The 22,991-nt window shown below is 37.3% G+C and overlaps 1 protein-coding gene across 1 annotated transcript in view; it reads left to right on the top strand.

Annotated features, from left to right (window-relative positions):
- EIF2AK4 (eukaryotic translation initiation factor 2 alpha kinase 4) overlaps window positions 1–21,987 on the top strand; it is a 73,174-nt gene extending 51,187 nt beyond the window's left edge. Inside the window, exons 23-39 of the mRNA XM_084630956.1 lie at window positions 951–1,072; window positions 5,692–5,741; window positions 5,885–6,053; window positions 6,580–6,696; window positions 7,439–7,504; window positions 8,098–8,268; window positions 8,948–9,082; window positions 9,162–9,269; window positions 9,989–10,117; window positions 11,967–12,053; window positions 13,570–13,682; window positions 14,877–14,935; window positions 15,605–15,702; window positions 17,009–17,077; window positions 17,775–17,819; window positions 19,703–19,821; window positions 21,687–21,987. Of these exons, the coding sequence (XP_084487082.1) occupies window positions 951–1,072; window positions 5,692–5,741; window positions 5,885–6,053; window positions 6,580–6,696; window positions 7,439–7,504; window positions 8,098–8,268; window positions 8,948–9,082; window positions 9,162–9,269; window positions 9,989–10,117; window positions 11,967–12,053; window positions 13,570–13,682; window positions 14,877–14,935; window positions 15,605–15,702; window positions 17,009–17,077; window positions 17,775–17,819; window positions 19,703–19,821; window positions 21,687–21,744 (1,715 nt within the window). The 3' untranslated portion in view covers window positions 21,745–21,987. The remainder of the gene's footprint in view (window positions 1–950; window positions 1,073–5,691; window positions 5,742–5,884; window positions 6,054–6,579; window positions 6,697–7,438; window positions 7,505–8,097; window positions 8,269–8,947; window positions 9,083–9,161; window positions 9,270–9,988; window positions 10,118–11,966; window positions 12,054–13,569; window positions 13,683–14,876; window positions 14,936–15,604; window positions 15,703–17,008; window positions 17,078–17,774; window positions 17,820–19,702; window positions 19,822–21,686) is intronic.
- Window positions 21,988–22,991: the final 1,004 nt, after the last annotated feature.

The raw sequence follows: 22,991 nt of genomic DNA, 5'->3' as shown, positions 1-22,991 counted from the left end.
TGTGCCACACACTCTGTAACAAAGGTACTGTGAGGTTCCAAGTCTCTCTGACTTCCAGATCAACTTTGCTCATTTACAGTTGAAAAGATTTTCTAACTTCTAGCCCTGCAGACTTAATCCAGGTATCTTAAGGTCAAGCTGGGTTTGTTCTTACTCACGTATTATAGCAAGTAATAAAAATTCTTCATTGGAACTTGACAATAATATTGATTATATGTGAGTCAGAAAATAATCCAACTGGATGTCCTGTATTTGTATGGACATCCAGTAGTAAAAAGATAATATAAATTACTCTAGTCATTAAAGGCAGTAGCTGTGACTTCAAAAACACACAATGAAAAAAGTAGTATTTTACAAAGTTGTTTTTTCTGATAACCCATTTTTAAAGATGGCTTTAAAAAAAGAAACAAAGGTGTTAAGAGCATTAGCCCAGCAACTGAACCGTAAACTTTTGTGCTGCCATGTGGGCCACTCTGTGAGATTCCTAGACTTTGCCTTTCAGTACTTTGGAAGAAGGATCCTCAGCTCACCTTCCTTAGCAGCAACCATACCTGACAAATATAATAGTATTGACAAGTTTAATGAGACTCTTACTTGTCCTTTTGTAAGCCTTTGTGGAAGCTGGAGGTTGAAGCGGGAGGTAAAACTGATGATGATTTCAGAATTCTGTCTAGGGTATGAAGTTAGTCTTGGGATTCTGTAATTATCCTCACACACCTCTTCTCCCTCTCCTCCCCCTCCCCAAGAAAAAAAATTAAAAAGGCAACATTTAGGTATATCAATTTATTCATAGACCCCAAAATTAATCTATTTCAAAAGGTAACAGATTTTACAAATACTACTTTTTAGATTCTTATACACTTGGGAGTTTTGATTTTTTTTTCTTTTTAATCGCTTCTGAAAAGAGGGTGTGACCTCTGTTCGAATTGTGTTTTACCAATTTTGCATAGGAGCTATCAAGCTGCATACCCCACTGCTAATGCCTAGAAATAGGAAACTGTATGACCATAATGAAGCTTCATATTTCATGGATCACAGTGGGATGCTGTTGATGCTTCCTTATGATCTCAGGGTAAGTGGTATACCCTTTATACTTTAAGCTAGTAGGTTTGGGGAATGTTTTAGTTTCTATGATTCTTTCATTCACTAACCAAATTTTAGGCACAGTCTACTTCTTTCTCCCAACACTCAGGCATCTGATTGTATAGTGTCTATTTCTTTTTTCCTTGACTGCCAATCTTTCTCCTCTACGCTGAGTTGATGACATTTCCAGAAATGATAGAGGATAGAAAAAATGGCCACTCGAAAAAAGTAACCTTTGCAAGTGTGCTTTACTTTTTTGCATCATAATTGATTTCACCCACAACTCCAAGGAGTGTGTCCAGTCAGAACTGTGCCTGCATTTGTCTCCAAGTGTCAGCATCACACCAGTCACAAAAATGAACTACTCAAAGAGTGGCAGTACACTGAATATTGAAAAACATTGCTACTTTTTCCATACTTAAACACTTCTTAAAAAAACAAATTTAAGAAAAAATGCTACACTACAAATATAGTGGATGACGGTGTTGTAGATATTTTTTTTCACTTATGCACATGTGAGGGAAAACACTTGGTAACTCACTTTTTAACGGTCCCTTCCTTCGCACTTGTGACCCAGTGAGAATAACAACATCCCACTTCCTTTCCTCTTCAGAAATCTGCCGACACTATGTGTCAAGTATCAGGGTGTAGCCATGTTAGTCTTTAAGGTGCCACCGGACTCCTTATTGTTTTTACACTGTGTGTGTAACTGCCATCGCCCTAATGTGGCTGCTGCCTATGTTACCTATTTGGTAATTTTACCTTCCTATATACTCACAACTGCTCTCAGTAGTCATTGTCCTGGCCACAGCAGGAGAAAGACAGGAGGCAGTGGATCATAGGAACTAGGGGCACTATTGCACACCCTGGCTTGAAGTGGTTTCCATCATATACAGGGTTTACAGTTTGGTTCAGTGACTCTCAGCACCCCCACTATACAAATTGGTACAGCACCCCTGCAATGGCTGTGGTTTAATTAGGCTGAAAATTTATTCAGACTTCACATATCTGGGAATACAGTGAAGGACATCATTATTTTCTTAATTGTTTCTGCTTATTTGGAAGGACCGCTGTCAGCCCTTCCCCTTCTCAGCCTGGTCCCAGCCCATTTCTGGAAACCTGCTACCCTCCCCTCCTATGAGTGTGAAAGGGGGCTGGAAAAGAGAGGGGTTGTCTCCCTGCTGTATCGGACATTAGGAATCCCAACCCTCCATCCCTTAAGGGGATGCCTTCTCCTAAATCCCCCTCCAAAGCCAGTTTATCATAGAACTCTGTCCCTGCTGTAACAAGTACCTGCAGCGGACACCTGCCACGAAGAGGCACCAACTTTTAGCTTGGATGCTTCCCCACAGCCCAGCTGTTGCAAGAGGGGACTTCTCCAGAACTCTCCAGGATATACATACCCCCACCTCTGAGCAGTGTCACCCACCTGATCCAACCACTTGCTGCTCCTCCCTGCTCTGTCCAGGTAAATTTTCCCCTTCCTTCCCACCCCTGCAACCCTGTTGCAGAGTGTGTTCCTGAAAAGAGCAACAACCCCTTTTTCCTTCTGGTCAGCTGGAAAAAGACCCACTGCATTCAGTTGCAGGAAGCACATTCTGTAGTACTGCTTCAGAGAATGACTGCAGTATGTACTGATGAACTGGTATGCCAACCAAGTTATCTTTACCTTTCTCTGCCTCCAGTGAGATCACAGATTGTTTTCTTCAGCCACAGCTCCAGAGATATCAGATACCCAGTTCAGTTTGGCTTAAACAAAAGGTTTTGTTGGTAGTTTTACAGAAACTGATACGAAAGGAAGCTGCACTAAACCTAAAGTGACAGCATATTACAAGATTATCTTGTCTGTAGGTTGAGATATTATGGATAAATCTCTCTCTTTGCCTGCGAAGGTTACAGCAGAAAAGACAGGCTCCTCTGTGGAATCCCCAAGATTGTCTGTGTGCAGTCCCCACCTTCCAGTTACAAGCCCTCTTTCTCTCATGCGATAATGTCTTGTCTTTACTCAAGAATGGTCAGCTTCTTGTTGAGACTATTTGAATAGTTTATCATGTGGAGGTATTCACTTTTCACCAAGTCTTGCATACCATGCCTATTAGCCTTTGTGTATCATGGCTACATGACAGTTCCAAGAAATTCATGTGCATTTTTTTTCTCACCATAATATCTACTATGTAAAATCCAGGCTGCTAATCATCTTAGATCAACAAAACATGCACTGTTTGACTACAGCTGGTCTTTTACTTCACCTACAGCATTCTGCTATCTTTGACTCCTTTATAGTTATTAATAAGGCTACGATTATGTCACAGAAGTCACGGAATCCGTGATTTCCAGAGACCTCCGTGGCATTTTCTGTTTCAGCCCCTAGGCCACAGGGCTGGACCTGTCAACTAGGGGCCATAGAGCTCTCAGCTTCAGGGACTGCCGCAGCTGCCAGCCCTGGAGCTCGAAGCTGCGGTGGGGCCCTGCAGCTCTCAGCTACTGCAGGGAGCTCCCAGCAGCAGCGAGGGGGGGCCTCCAGAGCTCCCAGCCACCACCAGGGGACCCTGTAGTTCTGAGCCGCTGCAGATGGCAGGGGCCCCCAGAGCTCCCAGCCACAGGGGGCGGCCCCAAAGTTCAGAGCTGTGGCTGGGGCCCCACAGCTCCTAGCCCCACGGGTGGTCCCTTCAGCTCCCAGTCGCCAGTCCCGGAGCTCTGGCCTCCATGGGCAGCGGGGCCCCTGCAGCTCCCAGCCACCCTGAGCGGCAGCAGCGGTGGGTGCTGGACTCCCCACTTACCATTTTGTCACAGCAGTTTTTAGTAAAAGTCAGTGACAGGTCATGGGCTTCCTTGAATTTTTGTTTATTGCCTGTGACCTGTCCATGACTTTTACTAAAAATAACTATAATAAATCTTAGCCTTAGTTATTAACCAGATTTTCAGCTTGTCAGTTACATATTTAAGTACCTTGTACCCAATTTCCAGTTTATATTTTTAGTAGGGCTGTCAAGCGATTAAAAAAATTTATTGCAATTAATCGCACTGTTAAACAATAATAGAATACCATTTATTTAATTTTTTGATGTTTTCTACATTTTCAAATATATTGATTTCAATTACAATACAGAATACAAAGTGTACAGTGCTCACTTTATATTTATTTTTGATTACAAATATTTGCACTGTAAAAAACAAAAGAAATAGTATTTTTCAATTCCTCTAATACAAGTACTGTAGTGCAATCTCTTTATAGTGAAAGTTGAACTTACAAATGTAGAATTATGTACAAAAAATAACTGCATTCAAAATGCAGGTAAAACAGAACAGGAGACCTACAATTCTCCCCCAAGAAGTTCAGTCACAAATGTAAGTAACACTTTTTTTTTTTTTTTTTTTTAATGAGCATCATCAGCATGGAAGCATGTCCTCTGGAATGATGGCTGAAGCATGAAGGGCATATGAATGTTATCATATCTGGCATGTAAATACCTTGCAATACCGGCTACAAAAGTGCCATGTGAACACACGTTCGCAGTTTCAGGTGACATTGTAAATAAGAAGCAGGCAGCAGTATCTCCTGTAAATGTAAACATGCTTGTTTGTCTTAGCGATTGGCTGAACAAGAAGTAGGACTGAGTGGACTTGTAGGCCCTAAAGTTTTATATTGTTTTGTTTTTGAGTGCAGTTATGTTAAAAAAAATCTACATTTGTAACTTACACTTTCACGATAAAGAGATTGCACTACACAGTACTTGTATAAGGTGAATTGAAAAATACTATTTCTTTTATTATTTTTACAGCGCAAATATTTGTAATCAAAAATAGTATAAAGTGAGCACTGTACACTTCATATTCTGTTGTAATATGAATCAATATATTTAAAAATGTAGAAAAACATCAAAAATATTTAATAAATTTCAATTGGTATTCTGTTGTTTAACAGAGCGATTAATGGTGATTAATTTTTTTAATTGCGATTAATTTTTTTGAGTTAATCGTGTGAGTTAACTGTGATTAATCAACAGCCCTAAATTTTCAAAGTATAAGGGCTAAAGACTTTTTGAGTGTCATCCTTCAATAGTGCTAGTTATAATGTCTAATTCTGCCTCTGTTACCCCTGTTTTAGACCAGTGTGATACCATTGGTGTAATTAAAGGAAGAATCAGACTAAATGCTATCCATACTCTAAGGGCCTCCACAGTTTTGATCTCTTTGCTGGAATGAGTGGTTTCCTAAAATGTATTGGTTACAGAAGCATTGACTGAATATGGCAGCTGATCATCTCCTCCTGTGTTCCTGGAAATAGGGTTTTATTACCAGCATGCAAACAATCTTGGTTAGTACAACAAGATGCATACTCGCTTTTGCAATACATACCTCCTGTATCAGCATAACTGAGAAACTCAGTTCTCCCCCACAAAAAGGGTGAACACCGTTTTCCTGAAACATACACCAAAGATGCTTAGAACCATTTAGCTGTGACAAAAACACATTTTCTGAGACATTATTACAGATGGGAGAATAAATATGTAACTGCATGATGTATAATTAAGCATTAGCCGAGGAGCATACGTCAGAATGAAGTTATGCATATTTGTCTCAACCACTTTTTTTGTTTGTTTTCAGATTCCTTTTGCAAGATTTGTAGCTAGAAATAATATATCAAACTTGAAAAGGTAAGAAAATGGCTGGGAGGAATTATGCCTCATCCAAATAGGACTAATATTCACCTGTTGCACATGTAACTTTCTACACAATGACTGAATAAATGACAGCACTGAATGTATTGTATTGATTCCTTCTTTGGTGTTTTTTGTAGATATTGTATAGAGCGTGTATACAGACCTCGGAAGTTAGACCGCTGTCACCCCAAAGAACTCCTAGAATGTGCATTTGACATCATCGCTTCCAGTGGAAACAGCTTTTTACCTATTGCAGAAACAATCTACACTATTTCTGAAATCATCCAAGAATTTCCAGTACTACAGGTTGTTCCCTCATCTTACCTCCTTGACCAATAGACATTTTTCATTGTCTTTTTTATTTTTTAACCATAAAAAGCTGTTTCATTAGAGAGGGAATTGTGTAAATAAGGAAATATGCAGGCAACAATGACCAGAAAAAGACCTTCTCACCTTGCAACACACGAAATATTTCCATGTTTTGACTTTTGATAAAACTTGCAAACTCGGTCAGTATAATATAAACTGTAAATGAAAAAAGTTTTTTCAAGTACACTTCCAATGAACAATCTGTTTGCAATGTATATGCTATTGAACATTGTTACAGCACTGTTTGAAATAATGGCTATCTTCTTTTAGGTGACTGAGAGTTTGTCTCTTAATCCTGACATTAAAAGTATCACAAAATGGCACAAATCCTGCCAGTTCTGTAGTACACAGACGGGAGTTAAGATGATGGGGACATTCAAAGTTAGTCATAAGAAACAGAAAAGAAAAGCTATTTTACATATTGGAATGCCAATAAAACATAGGATATTTTTTCCTCTGTTAGGAAAGAAACTATAGTATTTACTTGAACCACACTGCCTTACTGAAAGCTATCCTCTTGCACTGTGGGATACCAGAAGATAAACTCAATCAAGTCTACATCATTCTGTATGATGCAATGGTAAGATATTAATGACTCATGCAGAGATCAGTTTAATAACTGTAAAGTGTCACATTAATTACAGATCCATCTTTAAATATGAGTAATAATACTTTGGTAATTTACCAGAGAGTATTTAAACCATATATTAAAAGTGGTGGATTATTCCAGATTATCAGTTTGTATTAAAGCTTTTTCTGCTATCTCCTTATAGGAGAACTGTTATCTTAAAACACAGATTAATGGGGGGGGGGGAATTCTTTACTTATATGACTAAAAACATCCTAGATTGTTAAAACTGAAAACATTGTATTCAGATATATTTTTATTGTTTTATATTTTGCTTTTACTTCACACAGTTTGATCAGAGAAAATGGACTAGTCAGCTTCATTTGTGAACACTGCAGAGGAATGTTTAAATCCCAACAAAGAACTTCCATAGGTTTTTTTTACTTCATGTAATATTTCCGTTTAGCATTAGGTTTGTATTTTTTTCAGGCAAAAGCTATGTTTTAAATAGACTTTTTACCTGTAAAATGACCAAACCAGATATGGAATCACTGAGAGACAAGTAAACATTTTGCCATTGTTTACAGTGATATTTCAGAGAGCAATTGATTGAAGATGGGTACATCAAAGGGGGAAAAAAGTAACCAAGGAGCTGCATTATTAATTCTCATCTCAAACAATCAGTAAACTTTTTTTCTCAAGTGAATTTTCTAAAAATATGCTACAATATAATGTGTTTTTTGTTGTACTTTAGACCGAAAAGTTAACAAAAAGAGAGGTGGAAGCCAAATTTTGTAATCTGTCTCTGTCATCAAACAGCGTAAGTAGTTCAAGACGACACATTATATTTGTATTTCCCTATAAATTGTTATAAGTCTATAGTACTTTATTTACTATGAAATCCATTAAAACCTCAGCTAAGAATATGCCATTCATTCTATAGAGATGATGCCACTGCATTTGCAACTGAAATGCCATTGATCTCTTTGCTGTCGTACCTCTTTGGAAATGGTCTAACTAGTCTCTTTCAGCGTTACTATTTTCTTGGTTTCTCCCCTTTTTTAATATTTGTGTTTCAGATTATGCAGATGTTCAAAGGGTAAATGGAGTATTGTAGAATGAGATTTCCAAAAGAAAAATGTGTGAGATGCTAAATAGTATTATGCAAAGTTAGGTGAATGAATATAGAGAATGGGTTGACATAGATCTCTCACAAGCCAACTTTTTGATGCTCTGACTAGGAATGCTCATGTGTTCACTCCCTCCTCCAATCCTTAAGCAGAATTATTAGTCTGCATTGCAAAACGAGTATAAATGGTAAACCTTTAGGCACAACAAACCAAATGCTATGTTGTTGTTCATATCCCTTCTATTCAAGCATGTGTATGGTATTGTATCTGTGTATATTTTCAGCTTTCTCGACTGTACAGATTTATTGAGCAGAAGGGAGAGTTGAATGATTTAAGCCCGTTGATAAACGCAATGATAAAACAAAAAACTGGTGTCACCCAGCTGGTAAAGCACGGCATGAAAGATCTGGAGGAAGTCATGGGTATCTTAAAGAAGCTTGGTATAAAACTTCAGGTTTGTAAAGCAGTCGGATTATAAATTCATTGATTTATAGCTCTGTACAACTGCTCTGTCTTCATAAACTTTTCCCTCAAGACCAGTCCATTGATAGTTTGAAGAACAGAAAAAAGCACCATCAAATTGTGGTACTGTATGTGGTAAATACTAGTGGCTCCTGTTTTTAGATCCTCACTCTCAGAATAGGGCATGTGTTGATAAGAGACCTTCGGCTGAAGAATACTTGTATCTGTGTAATTGGACTATTTCAGTTGCATTCTTAGCTGAAAAATAATTTTCTGGACATACATATGACTGAGAGCACTAGGGGATTCTTTGAAAAATTTAAAATTTTATATTTTGAAAATTTTAAAAGTTTCTAAAATACAAATGGTAACAATTGAAATATCTAATTTTCTCTAAAGGCTTGCTATTTGGGACGTACACACAAATCTTCAGTAGTTCATAACCCTTAAGATGCTTTAGATTTAAGACATTCTTTCCTCACTCGCTTTTTGGCTGACTCTGTCTCTTCAGGGATCAATATTTTAATTGCAGCATTAAATGTCCTCAAAAGCAGAGAAACCATGTTAAGTTTTCATGATATACTAATGTGTACATTTTAATACTCTACAATTGTGTAACTAGAACTGGTGTAAGACTTAGTGAGGACATAATACTCATTTTTGTTTTACAGGTGTCTATAAATTTAGGACTCGTTTACAAAGTGCAACAGCATAATGGAGTCATCTTTCAATTTATAGCATACATCAAACGCAGACAAAGAACTGTGCCTGAAATTCTTGCAGCTGGAGGCAGATATGATCATCTGGTGTGTGTAATTCACTTTTTTTTTTTAAGCATATACTTTTTTGATACGGTACTAAAAGCATTATTTCTTGTCTTTTCAGATTCCACAGTTCAGAGGGCCGCAAACAGTAGGACCTCTTCCTTCTGCTGTTGGAGTCAGTATAGCTATAGATAAAATAACTGCTGCAGTTTCCAGTGTGGAGGACTCTGTGAGTTTCAGTTCCTGTTTCATTCGTATTTCTGTCATTTCAGTAATCTGTATGTTGCCTGAGATAGTCAAGAAATATTAAGAGGTTCAGCTTTGTCTCAAAATAATTCCATACTAAAACAGACAAACCTCACGGTATGGTGCATTTTCCTTTGCTTCTATCTATATAGATTTTTTTAAAATTGGTAAACTGAAATGTAGTTCATGGCTTGTTTAATGGCATAAAGTTTTCCTTTTTGAAATGTATTCAATGATATCTGTGAAAGGGGAAAGGAACTGTTTTCTCATATGTTGAGTCATGTTCTCCCCCTTAAAAAAAAAAAAAAAAAAAAAAAAAATCTTATTTTTGTCCCTAGTCCTTCTTTTCGTCATGAAATGGGCTTCCTTACATAAATCATATAACAATTTCACTCAGCAGCAGAATATGTATATTTAATCCTTCTTTGTGAAGAGGTAAATTAACACTGCTAAATGAGAGGAGGTAAAGCCAGGTAACTCACTGGTTTAGGTTTTGCAAGTGCTTTTTCTGTAACAGGGTAAGAATTGCTGAAGAGCTTAATTTAAAACAAATGCTTAATAATGAACCATTCTAATCTCTGCCTAATTTGCTTGAAAAGCTGCACAATAATGTATTTGTTCTCCAGTAATATCAACATTTTTACACCTGAAAAGAGGCTCTGGTTGCTCACACTGCCCCTCTCACTTCTACTTTTCTTCCAGGTTACTATGGGCTCTTGTGATCTGTTGGTTGTGAGTGTTGGGCAGATGTCAATGACGAGAGCCATCAATATCGTTCAAAAACTCTGGACTGCGGGAATTCCTGCTGATATCATGTATGACTGGTCCCAGGTAAAGAGTCTTTCTACATATTTGTTAGTTATATGTCCGTTTCATAAAGGCTGGTATTGATAAAGCAGCCTCAGAGGTTATTCATTTATAGAATCATAATATTGAGCTGCTGGGTGCCATTCAGCGATCCTTAAATCAATAAAGATTACATTTGCTTTTATACTATTTTTCCTCTGTAGCTCTTTACAATGTGAATAAGCATCATAATCTTCATTTTACAGCACAGACAGGTTAGGTGACGTGCCCATGGTTACTCACTGAGGGCATTATACAGAGCCCACTGAAGCCATTGGAAAGACTCTTACTGAATTCATGGGGCTTTGGATATGTCCTGAGTCAGGGCCAACTGTGAGAGAAGAACCAAGTCTCCTGATTCCAAATCCAGTGCCATATCCACTGGGTTATGCTGCTTCCATGGGATGACAGCTTTATTGAAAAGCACCTAAGATTATGGAGATCCTGGACAAGTATTTGACATAAATCTTTCCCAAAAATGTATTTTACCAACATACATCAAAAATATAAAAAGAAAGTATACTTTTACCCCCCAAAAATGAATAAAACAGAGGGAGTCATTCATAGGAGGAAATGGAAAGGTTCTAAATATGGGGCCAGTAGTGGCCATAATGAAAAACAGCTTTTGCAGGAGGCGTTTTCATGTATTTAGAAGTGGGAAGCGACGGGCTAACATGGCTGTGAGGCAGGAGCATATTCTGCACTCTAGTGGCCACTACAGTGGCATAACGAAGCTGTTACTCCAGGGACTATAGGCACTATGGTTGGATTACTGACCTAAAACATTCCTTCTGGAAGTGTCACCACAGCGTTAGTTTTTAAGAATATCCAGTGCTGCAAGATTCCTGGAAATGCTACTTAAGGACTGACTTCTCATTCCCTCCCAGTGAGCCCAAACCAAACAGTAGGTACCCAGCACAGATAGATTATGGGACAATAAGCAAAGTACTTACCCACCTTACAGCCCTCTGGACAGTTTGCCAATCTGGTTCAGTTTATTTATATATATATATGCTAAATGGTGAATGTCAAAGGAAATGCCGTGGAATTGCCCATTCTCTCAAATGTAGTGAACTGTGCTTCTGCACACTCAGAATGCCCCACAGCATAGAGTTCTGAGTCACTTAGCTGCTGACATTATGGTATTCTATTGCCTTAGTATTGTCCACTGTTTCCCTACTTTTTCTCTGCATCTGGCTGTATGCTATTGAAGTGCATGTATAACTGGTATTTAATACCCTTCAAGTCACTTGTTTTTTCCTGTGTGTACATTGGCCCTTGCTGGCCTCCTTGAGGCTATTCAGAGATGGCGAGTTGCAAGCTCTTGATTGCACTTAACCTTGGACAGTTTTCTGCCTCGACAACTAATGCTGACAACCTTTTATGTCAGTACAGCAAGCATTTGCCCTGATTCTTCACTGAAAACTGCACAGACGGACACCCTGTGCAAAGCCCAGCTGAAGTCAGTGGAGCTCCACACAAGGACAGGGATCCATTCAGGCAGATCTCCGTCCAGGAGTGGGGCTCGTAATGAAAGTTACAAACACTAGAAGAATAGCCCATTCTTGCTAATAGATGCAAAGGACACAAATATCCAGCTTCTACTTCTAAATCTTGGTGAAACACTTTAGTGAGTTATACGCTTTGAAACATGAAAATAAATCCACAAGGAGATTGTTCTTCCTGGACTGATGTACAAAGTTTTTCATTACTCAGAAGGTCAATAAGTACACTATATATGTATTTCCAGTCAACTTTTAATTGAGATTTTGATTGTCTAAATTGTTGTTTTATACTCTCCCCGCTTCTCTACTATTACTTTTTCTTGTTTTAGTCCCAAGAAGAACTGCAAGAGTATTGCAAATGTTCTGGGATCACATATGTGGCTCTTGTCTCTGAGAAAGAAGGAAGTCATGTAAAGGTAAAGGTGGGGTTGGGGAGAATTTTTGTAAATACTTCAGATGAATAATCTGGTCTTCTATGTGTTTTTGTAGAGCTAATACAATATTTTCTGGGGAAAGTGCTCTATAATGTAATAGTTGGCATTTCAGCTCAGTACAGTTTCAGAGTTAATAAGTAGTTCAAAATTACTCTGAAGAATGGATAGTAGCTGCACAGCAGACCCATCTTGCTAGTTTTTTTACCAGGCCCAGTCTCCCTCCTCTTTTATTTGGGGGGAAAAAAGAATCTGGTAGCTTAAATACAAACCTGGTATCTTAGATTGAGTCTCATCTAAGATGTATTTGTGTATTTTTTTTAAAAGGTAGTGACCAAGTGTTACCACTATGTAATGGCTATTTGGTGACATTGTGAAATGAATTGGTGGTCTCTGGCTTCTTCCAACTGGGCAGTTGTTTACATTACAAAACAAATACCAAGAAAACTGTAGCCTTATTGGCAGCTGGCAAAACAGACAATGTTTGAATAGACATAGATCTATGACCCACCGTTTCTATTTGTCTCTCCAGGTCAGGGTTGATGTGCAAAGGCGTTATTGTGAGGAAGCTTGAATTGCCGCTGTCTGTAATGTATCTCTTCTGTGCATAAACAGAGGGTTTTGGTGCCCAAAGCTGTCACTGATTCTGGGCCATTATCTTTGCTGCTACTTTTTATTCATTTTCATAAAAAAACAGTGATCTGTTAAAATCATTTGCCCCTATATGGCATGGTTGTATAACATAGCTATAATGTATAACATCAAGGTACATTTCACTTACTTCAATTATCAATCTTCCTCTTACACTAACTGTAAGAACAAGTTGATCTTGACAATTATTTGATCACAGAGTGCTGTATCTAGGCATTAAAGATACAATGAAAAAATGCATTTAATCTTTTAAAACTTAGTGATGGTATTTTGTTACGTTAGAGCAGAAATACAAAGAGCATGTCAATATATTAAATGGCATAGCGATTCTCTAGTTTAATTAGTCTTTTCATAATTAATAAAATAAAGACTGACCAAATATGTGTAGGTTCAAATGCTGGAGAGTTACCTCTCTGCAAATTCAGTGAAAGACAACCACATTCCAAATTAATCCTTTAATTTAAAACAGAGAGAGAGAAAACACTGTGTTTAACTGAGATTTTGATTGTCTAAATTGTTGTTTTATACTCTGCCCCACTTCTCTACTATTACTTTTTAACTATATTAAACTATATTAACAAGTGCAAGTGGCCAAACCTAAGCAGTGAAAATGCAAAAAAAATTATTAGTTATTTGATTGTAGAAATCTAATCAGCCATGCCAGGGGGTTTAATTGGCCAGTGATCAGATGAACTGATAGTCTGTCTTATTCCATCTGATAATTGCATCTGTAATAGGTGATGAGCCTATTCAAACTTACTTTTCTTTGTTTCCACAGTATATTTATGTAGATTTTTTAGATTTAGCAGTCTCATTAAACTCATTAAAATGTTAAATTACCATTTGGTAGGTGAAATCCTTCGAGAAGGAACGGCAGACGGAGAAAAGGATTGTAGAGTCTGATCTAATAGAACACCTGGCCCAGAAACTGAAGACTAAAGTCTGTGATGAAAGAAGTAACAGGTAGCTGCATAAATAGTGAACAGGAGTAGTCAAATTAAAGGTCATTTCATAAATCAAATTAAATATAGTCTTTCAAAATAAGACTTCAGTTGAGGTTTCTATTAAATTGATTTTTAATTAAAATTACCATTGAGAGAGATTTGCCAAATTCCTTTTTGAAAAAGAAGGAAAATAATTTGATGGTATGACTTCTGTTATGTCTTGAGATTTGCCAAAGGCAACTGAAAGTAACATTTTGAAGTATTCTTCCTACTCCTTTACAGATTTAGGGCCAGATTTTCAGCTGGGCTTCTATGTGAGCAAAATTGTTCTAACTTGCAACATGTGAGCATACCTGCCTGAACTTTGATACTACTTATTAATTGTATCGCAGTAACACCCATGAGCCCCTCTTGTGGACCAGGACCTTATTGTGCTCGGTGCCATACAAACACAGAACAAAAGAGTTCCCTGCCCCAAAAAGCTTACAGTAAAATCCTTGCATTTATTAGAATCATTCAAGTACGCACATGAGCGTGTGAAAGTAGAAACGCAGACTGAATAATCAGGTCTTTACTTTTATACTATCACGGATGTACATGCAATTATCAAAAGATTGGCCTTCAGTATTATTCTTGAATAGCTTTGCAAAATGTAGCTCTGTAATAGGAAATTTCCATACTAGGACGCATTTGAAGAAAAGTCCAGCTATGTGGGTGTTTTTTTAACAATTTGATTTGCAAGAAAAGCTCTGCCTTTCCCCTGCTACTCATCTCCTCCTGCTTGATCAGGCCATGAAGTCCAACTATTTTCCCTGTTTGACATTCATTTATTGAAGTTAATATGACTGTTATGTCACAGAAGCAACATTATATGATTGAGAAACCTGGTGTCTAAAATATTTCCCATTTACAATTAGTGAAAGTAGCAAGGAAAGTTTTGCTATTTACTTATGATTGCTGAAGACAGGTTTTTTTTTTAATTAACAAGTTTAATTGTATGTTGGCATGTCTTAACTAATCAAAAATACAGGATTTAATTTGGAAATATTTGTAAGCTGAAAATCTCCATTACATTTTTTTCAGCTAATTGGCGTGAAAAGAATACAGAATACCTTTGTATGTGAAAGTTTGCTAACAGTTGCTTCCATTACTGCACTGCTTTTACATTATTATGTGTCTATTTTTATAACTGTTTTTGTTTGCTTGCTTTTAGAGAAACTTCAGATAATCTCTCAGTACAAAATCTAAAAGGATCATTTGCTAATACTTCAGGTATATAATCACTAATTCTAGGCTAAAATTGACTGTTTTTGTATACAATAAACATTCTTTGCAATAAAGTAGTATATATTTTAATCACATTACAAGAATCACTATAAACAAACCACAAATGTCTTTCCGTACAACTTTTACCTGGCTAGAGTGATTTTTTTCTAATCTCAAATGCTGTGTCTAAAATTTGAAAAGTTTAAATTACATTTTCCTATAAAATGCAGAAGTCATTTTATAATAAACTTACAAGGAACATGCAACCATTTTGCTTGGCCCACCCGTCAAAATGTTCACAAGGCACAGAGGACTGACTGAATAAACTAAAACTTTGTTTACAGTAGACATTTCTGATTCTTTAGCTGGAAGTGGCTATCTTGCTGCAAAGTGATGTGACCTATAATGCGGACAGTGCAGAAAGCTAATGAAGGACACACTCAACCAGGTTCCATCCTGTTTTTTTCTGTTGGTTTAAGAATCAGAAGATTTTGCAGGATGAGTCCCTTTAAATTGCAGCCACAAAAATTACACAATTGCTTCAATAGCACAGATCAGAGTAGTAAATAAGTCTTGACTCATTAAGATTAGTGGGGGTTAATTTTGTTTAAAACAGGATATATCATGCTTGTTTATGTGAAGAAAGAATACATTCTCAAACTGTTTGCATTTTAGGTTTATTTGAACCACATGGAACTTCTGTAGTGCCAAATGTGAGTGTCATAGCTCCTGAAAAATTGCCTGCCAGTGTCAGACGGCGTTATGAAACTCAGGTATACGTCGTTCTTTTTTCTTTCAGTTTTGGTTTGAATTTTTTTTTTCTGCCTGCATGTAGCTGTAATATCATGATCACAGATGGTTTGTCCTGCAGGATCTGTGCCTTGTTTAGTCTGCAGAATGGACAGTGAATGAGGCAAAGGGTTACAAGAAGGGGAAAATGGATTTTTCCATGGGTGTAAAGCATTGAAATGAGACCCAGGGAGACCAGTTCTTGGCTCTAACACAGACTTCCCACATGATTTGGGGCAAGGCTCTCATAATGCGTGTGTACAGGAGATCTCAGTGAAGACTCTATGGGGAACCCTAATTCTGGCACTTCCTGACTTTTGAGTGCTTAAGAAAATGTTAAAGTTACAAGTTAAACATAGATTTTGTATTTAATGTGTATGCAGTGGACTCAAATGTATGCCCGCTATAGTCTAATGTTTCATTATGTCCTCAAGCTCGGCGGTGCAAGCAAAAGTTTTCCAACATGATGCATACAAACAGTGTCCCACTTTGCCTAAAACAGAATGTTTAGTGGTTTAATGTTAGACCACTGTATGAAAGAGAGATGGAGTTTTCCTCACTTGGATGCTAACAATGTACCAAACATAAGAAAAAAAAGAATAGGCTCCAATCCAAAGAGGATAGAAAATTCAGGATTTACTGGCTTCCAAAATATTTGGATTGTATGATGGGATCTAACTTTCTTTCCATAGCAGCAAAACCCATTTTTTATGCAAGAATGCAACAATTTTTATAGATTGCTGGATTCTCATGCTGCTCCAGAGAGGAGACAGTAGTGTAATGTAATGGGACTGAATGCACCAGCAGTTCAATATACTATTGCCCAAAATGCAGCCATCTCCTCTGAACTGCAGAGGAGCTACAGTGTATTCCAGGACTGCCTTCTGTGATTCTACTGCCAGTCTCTGATTAAAGTGGTGTCTTCTCTTATCTTTGTGAAAGGTGGCCTCCACTAGTGCCCATGAACACATAACTTTGACTCTGTCTAGGGAAATTCATAATCATGTGTTAATTCTGCCTAACCTCAGTCCTAATATCATCTCTCCTACCACTATACTCATAACTGGCAAAAATACTTCATAAATGGGCATGAGCCCTGTGCTCATTCTCCTGACATTAATATAAGATGCCCACATATTCCTCGTTAACAATTGACTGTCTGGAATATCAAAGTTAATTATCGAGAATTAAATGTTATGTTTCTTGAAACAGAATACAAAGGTTCCCAACTTCCGTGAAACAGGAGAAATTTGTATACAACTTTTATCCACTATTAATTTTAATTTGCAGGTACAAACAAGACTCCAGACGTTCATTACTAATCTGCAACAGAAAACCAGTGAGATTGAAATTTTAGCTGTAAGTCTGTTTGCTGACGCCTAAATGAAATGCAAATGCTTGGTCATTCGAGTCTTTAATGTTAATTGCTAGCAAGGTAGCTGTCACCAGCCATAATCTCAAATTTTAGAATTGGCAATTGTAACCAAATTTTGAAATTTATTGTAAAATAAAACCCACACAATGTTTAGCTAGTATATTGAGAAATGCTTCCTGCTGTATGAATTGAGACTGCTACATATAGTAAAATGTTGACATTTTAACTACTTGCACCTCTAACTCCTGTATGGTGGTGGATTTAATAGTAATTTGTTGCTGCAGCTTATCACTATAAAGCACATTTAAATGTTACTTTTTGGGTTCCCTGTCAACACTTTCTGAAGAGGTTAACTACAGTGTATCTTTCCTATGTGCCCTTTAGAAATAAGCATGTTTACCTTTTTTGAAATTAAGGGAAGACTTTCCATGTACACAGATGAGCTCTGCCAAACATAACTTGTCTTCGGAAATGCCTAAAATTCTGATGCAGTCCAAATGTGTTTGCAAAACTTCTTTATAAATTAGAGATTAAATGTTGACCCCTTTTTTGAGAACAGAGATCTTCACATGGCCAGAATGATGACAGGAATAGAACTGGAAAAAGAAGTTACTTTTACTTGTTAAACTATATAACATTTGATTCCTTGACATTGACCTCTTTGCCCTGCTATTTTTGCAGGTAGATCTGTCAAAAGAAACTATAATACACTTCTTGTCACTAGAGGTAAGCAATTTAGAGTAAGTTGTGTATATGTAATCTGGATTTAACAGTAGGTTTTCAAAGATTTAAAGTTAATGAGGTGAAATTGTCCTTACTGAGGTCAATGGTGAAATTCTCACCCAGTTTTTCTTTTAAAGAGTTTAAGAAAGGCTAAAAAATTCTGTACAGACAGAAAGGGTTTAGAATAAGCCTTGAAAACTCCATTTGCCAAATGCACAAGTAGGAAACGTTTCCTCTTGAGCTGGTGGAGTCCTTCGTCAACAATTTTTGCAGAATTTGAGCTTTCGTTTTAAATAAAGAAAAGGTTTTTAGCCTTTGTTCATGAAGATACCCTGGTGAATGTGAACAGAGCAGTGCTGTCTTGAGCTGTGGCTGCTTTTGGGTTTCTCAGGCAGCAGCCATTGAAATTAACATGATTCTGATTAGTTTTATGGTTACTGCTCAGAACTCTGTGTTTAATGTGAGTTTTGTTCTGCTGTAGCATGGGAGTGCACCGCAGCAAAGGTGTGTGATGGAGTTCTTAGAGGGAGGGTGACCCAAACAGCATAAGATGAGGAACTGAGTCAATAAGCAAAAACCTTATCCCCATTCCTCAATGCTGTTGGGAAGTTGAGTTGAGGATATATTATGGTACTGTGGACTTCCCCTACAAGTCAGAAGACTCTGAAGTAGTGGGAGAGAAAGGGGTGGCTTAAAATTTGGCAGACATCTACTACACAGAAGTTAATATGAAAGACATTGATCCTAAACACAGTCTAGGGATAGCATCCTGAGAGAAATCCCATCAGTACCCCCTCTCTCTCACCAGCTTGGGGGGTTGGAGCTGGACCTCCCTGGTGGAGCCCTACTTGTCTTTCATATCTACCTCTCAGTGGCAGTCCTCTGGCAATTAGTTATCAGATAAACTTCTGAAAATTTGGTGTTTTTTAAACATGCATGAGCGGCAGTAATTGAAATAATGTGTTTTAAAATGTTTAATGAGCCTATCTGTCAAAATACTGTAGATGCCTTAGAAAATGAAACCACATCAAACAGTACCTACTTATATTGAAATAAATCATAAATCAGGGGTAGCGTTAGAATTGATTAGCAGAACATGCAAAAGGCTTCAGCAAAATGCACTTTGGCTGTGCTGAATCTAGCACATGAGCCTCATGCTAAATTGATGCTCTGGTCTGGGTGTTTATTCTGTAGTGCAACCTGCTCGGGAGACTAGAGAACTGCAACGATTCTTGTAAATTTGCATATCACCTGAAGAAGGGTACTGGGGGAACTTATTTTTGAGTCAGGAAATTGATAAATGTTAATAGGAGTGTAAAGTACATACATAAAATCAAGTAATGCTCACATAAAGATGCTCATAGGAAGTTAAATTAGCCACAAAATTGCGTTAAGTAGCCAAAATACTGGAAATCAAAGAAACCTCAAAATTATGTTCATATCAAATATGCTTTTTAATATCAGTTCAGAAGGGAAAAAGCCCATCCTGTGGCAGAGGGGACCAAAGAATGCTCTGGTGCATGTACATGTGAAAGAACACGGGTGGGACAGGAGGATGCAAGTGTTTCTACAATGGTGATAACTCTGCAGAGGAAAAGTGGGCCACTTCAGCCTTCCCAGCATGCTGCTGCTGTCGTACTGTAGGAGGGAGAAGCTGATCACCAGCAGCCTCCTTACAAAGATCTCTGTTTATAACAGAGTCAGTTGTACATGCAGTTTTGTGCATTTTGTTTCAAGAAGCTAGTTCTTTGGCAGGTTAAGAAATAGAGTATTGCTATTCTGTCTGCATGACCTTCAGAAAAGTGAACCCTCCCCACAGTGACACGGTTTTTCTTTCCTAATGAAATGTAATATATACAAAAATTCCTCGTCCCTTTTCCTTACAGTATGATGGAGATGAGCAAGCCTTTTACACGACTGTAAAACAACTGATGTCACGATTGCCAAAGCAGAGATACCTACAAGCTGTCTGTGATGAAATTTACAGTATCAAAATAGAAAAGAGGTAAATATATTTGTTGCAGCACCTACGGTAATTGGAACAATTGAGCTGTTCCACAGATTTGAACTGTGGTAAATAGGCTGCTGTACATATTCTCTAGAGAAAGGCAAAGAAGGCACCCTCCTGAAAAGTGTCTTACTCCATATAAATATTTCCTAAAATTGCTCCAGTTTATCTTAAGGTGAACACACTCGACTGGTCCTCTTGTCTCCATTTGTATAGTCTTAAGGTGTGACCTAACGTTCAGCTGAACACCACAATGTATACAACTATAAATAAGTATGTAACTGAGCTGTGGGATATGCAAATTCTTGAGAGAGATGTTAGCCCACATTTAATCATCACATTTTCCTCTCTGGGTAATTTACACATTTGGCTTTTGGCAGCATAACTAGTAACAGATTTAGACAGATGTGGGTTCTGATAGCTGGGAATCTTTGTTCTCTTATGTCAGTTGTGCAGAATTTCCCTTCTGACAGACTGACTTGGACTTCAGAACTCTTGAGTATCCATGGCTCCCACAGATTTTGGTGGAAGCTGTGGGTATTTGGCGTAGCTGAACAGGCTAAGGACCTTTTTAAACAAACTCTTTCCATTTATATATAGTAAAACCTATCTTAAAATACCCTCAGCATAAATGCAGAAAAGAAATCTGTAGATGAAAAAAATAATTCAGAACTCAAAAAATCTAGTTTAGCTTTTCGCTAACCATTTCATTCTCTTAAGAATTGAATGTTTCAAAGTTAAATAACTTTTTGTGCATTTTGTTGAGAGCCACTCTTCCCCCTCCACCATGAGAGCAGTGTTCAGTTAACTTTGGTGAGCCATTCAATGGGACTAGAATTTGACTAATAATAGTGCCTTTCACTACTGGAGATATCAAACACTTTAGAAAACAATGAAACACACACCAATCATGCATTAACAGTGCAGACCAATTCCAGTATTCCTCAACAGCTTACAAAGCTTTGAATACTAAAACCCAGTGACTGCACTCTCTCCTTTAGCAGGAGACTTCCAGAGGATCTTCTGTTAAAAGTTCTGCGCTCAACCTCCACTTTATCTGAGAAGAAAAAACTAAATTTGAGGCAGAATCTTAACTATATTAAAGTTGTGTAGAGGTGCTCCTAACTTGATTCTTTGCCACTTAACTGCTACTGAAAGCCAATTTAATAGTGTTTAAGCTACTGTAGAATGAGAAGTTTTATCAATCCTAACCTAGCCCTTTTAAGTTCAGGTGTTTTTTCAACACACACACTAACCCTTTCACAAATATTCAGCAGTTTCTATGAGGCAGTATTCTTTGAAGTGCTGACATTCCATAAATTATATGCTACCTGTCCCCAATGATGGTGCATATTGTTCTATGTAAGACAGTCCCTTGTATGGTCAAAGTTAAATCTCTCCCCCATTCTGCTTAAGTGGAAGAAAATTAAATAATTCTCTGTTCTAGAATTCAAAGTCTTAGTCATCTGGACATGTTAAGGGATGGAGGTAATTGTTGTTTAGGGTAGCAAAAAGAGGTATAATAAAGAAAGGGTTGAAATTAGAAGTAAAAATTTAGGCTAAATTTTAGGAAAAGCTTTGACAGTGATGTGTATTCAGGGAAATTATAGAAGTACCATTACTTGGATCCTTTTAAAATAAGTGGACATAGCACAAGAAAAAATATTTAGAACAATCCTGCATTTACAGCAGGATTTACTAATGATGTACAATAAGATCTTTCCCATCTCTAATCTCTTAAGAGAATTCAGAGGCCATACTCTAAGACGTTGTCTCTAGAAATTACTATTTTTGGAGGGTTTAGAATGAATTACTCTGTTCTCTTGGCGGTAAACTCTAACACTGTCCTTTTTCCTCTACAGAATTCCTGTGCTTATCCTGTACTCTTATCGAGATGACTACTACAAAATTCTGTTTTAGCTCTAAAGAGGCATCTGTTGGTGGGATGCTTAAATAGCATGTGACTACCAAAAGATACATAATCTGAAACCAAAACCATCAAATAATTGTTGCACATTCATTATGACCTTTGATATAGGAACATATACTTCGTGAAATTTCAGTAAGCTGTGATATAAAGAGACTCAGGCAATTACTGCCTTTATTTTTTTAGTGTGTAGTGGCCAGCTTCATACTTTGCATTTTTATATGTAAAACTTATTAAAAGTGTCATTAAAAAAGTTCAAAATAAATGTTAAAGGGTCATGTTTCTTAATGCACAGTCAGGTTACTGAAAGACATACCTTACACTTGTAAACTTTTTTTCTTGTAATAGTATTTGCTTGCACAGTATCAATGTTAAGCAAGGAAAATGGATGGGAAAGTGAAACTGACTCAGCAAAAGAACTGCAGAGCTGTTCCAGAATGTCTATAATTTGCAGCTACCTTGCTACAGCCTACTGAATAGTACTATAACTTCAAATAGCTTTTTAAAAAGAAATTTAAACTAAGGAGCCAGTGTTTTTCAAATATGTATAGCATTAATCATCAGTATATGGGATGAAAACCCCCTGAATGTTCTTACTCAACTGTGATCTTAAAATAAGGGGTCTTACAATCCCCTTATATAGCATATTCAGATGGTGAAGGATCAAGAATCAATAGGAATTAATTTTACAACACTAATATAAAACAGATCTTTTTGGAATGGAGGACACATTTGCTTTGAAAATAAATACCGTTGTGTCTCAACAGCTTAAATACAGAGGGAAAACAAAATCAGGGGGAAGAGGGAGAGAGAGTTTTAGGAATTATTTTTAAAAGTAAAGAAAGGTATAAGCAACCTTAACTCCCCCTGCCCCCTTTGCTCTTCCTCTATATGGCCACAGTGACAGCCTCTTCTCTCAGTTCTGGTATCTGGCTGCAGGGAGGACCAGTTTCAGGGCAAGTCTTAGCCAAGAGCATACTCAGTACAGACAGCAGCATATTTAGGGAATTTTGCTAACATGCCTCTAAGCATGGGCCACTGGCGATTTTTAGAGGCTTATTAATTGACAGCCCTAGTTATCACAGTTGTAATTGCACTGTTAAATGAAATACCAATTGAAATGTATTAGATATTTTGGATGTTTTCCTACATATATTGATTTCAATTACAACGCAAATATAAAGTGAGCAATGTACACATTGTATTCTATATATTTGCACTGAAAAACAGTATTTTTCAA

Source organism: Lepidochelys olivacea, assembly GCF_965140295.1.
Source record: "Lepidochelys olivacea isolate rLepOli2 genome assembly, chromosome: 6".
Classification (NCBI taxonomy): domain Eukaryota; kingdom Metazoa; phylum Chordata; order Testudines; family Cheloniidae; genus Lepidochelys; species Lepidochelys olivacea.
This window is presented reverse-complemented; position numbering and strand designations above follow the sequence as displayed.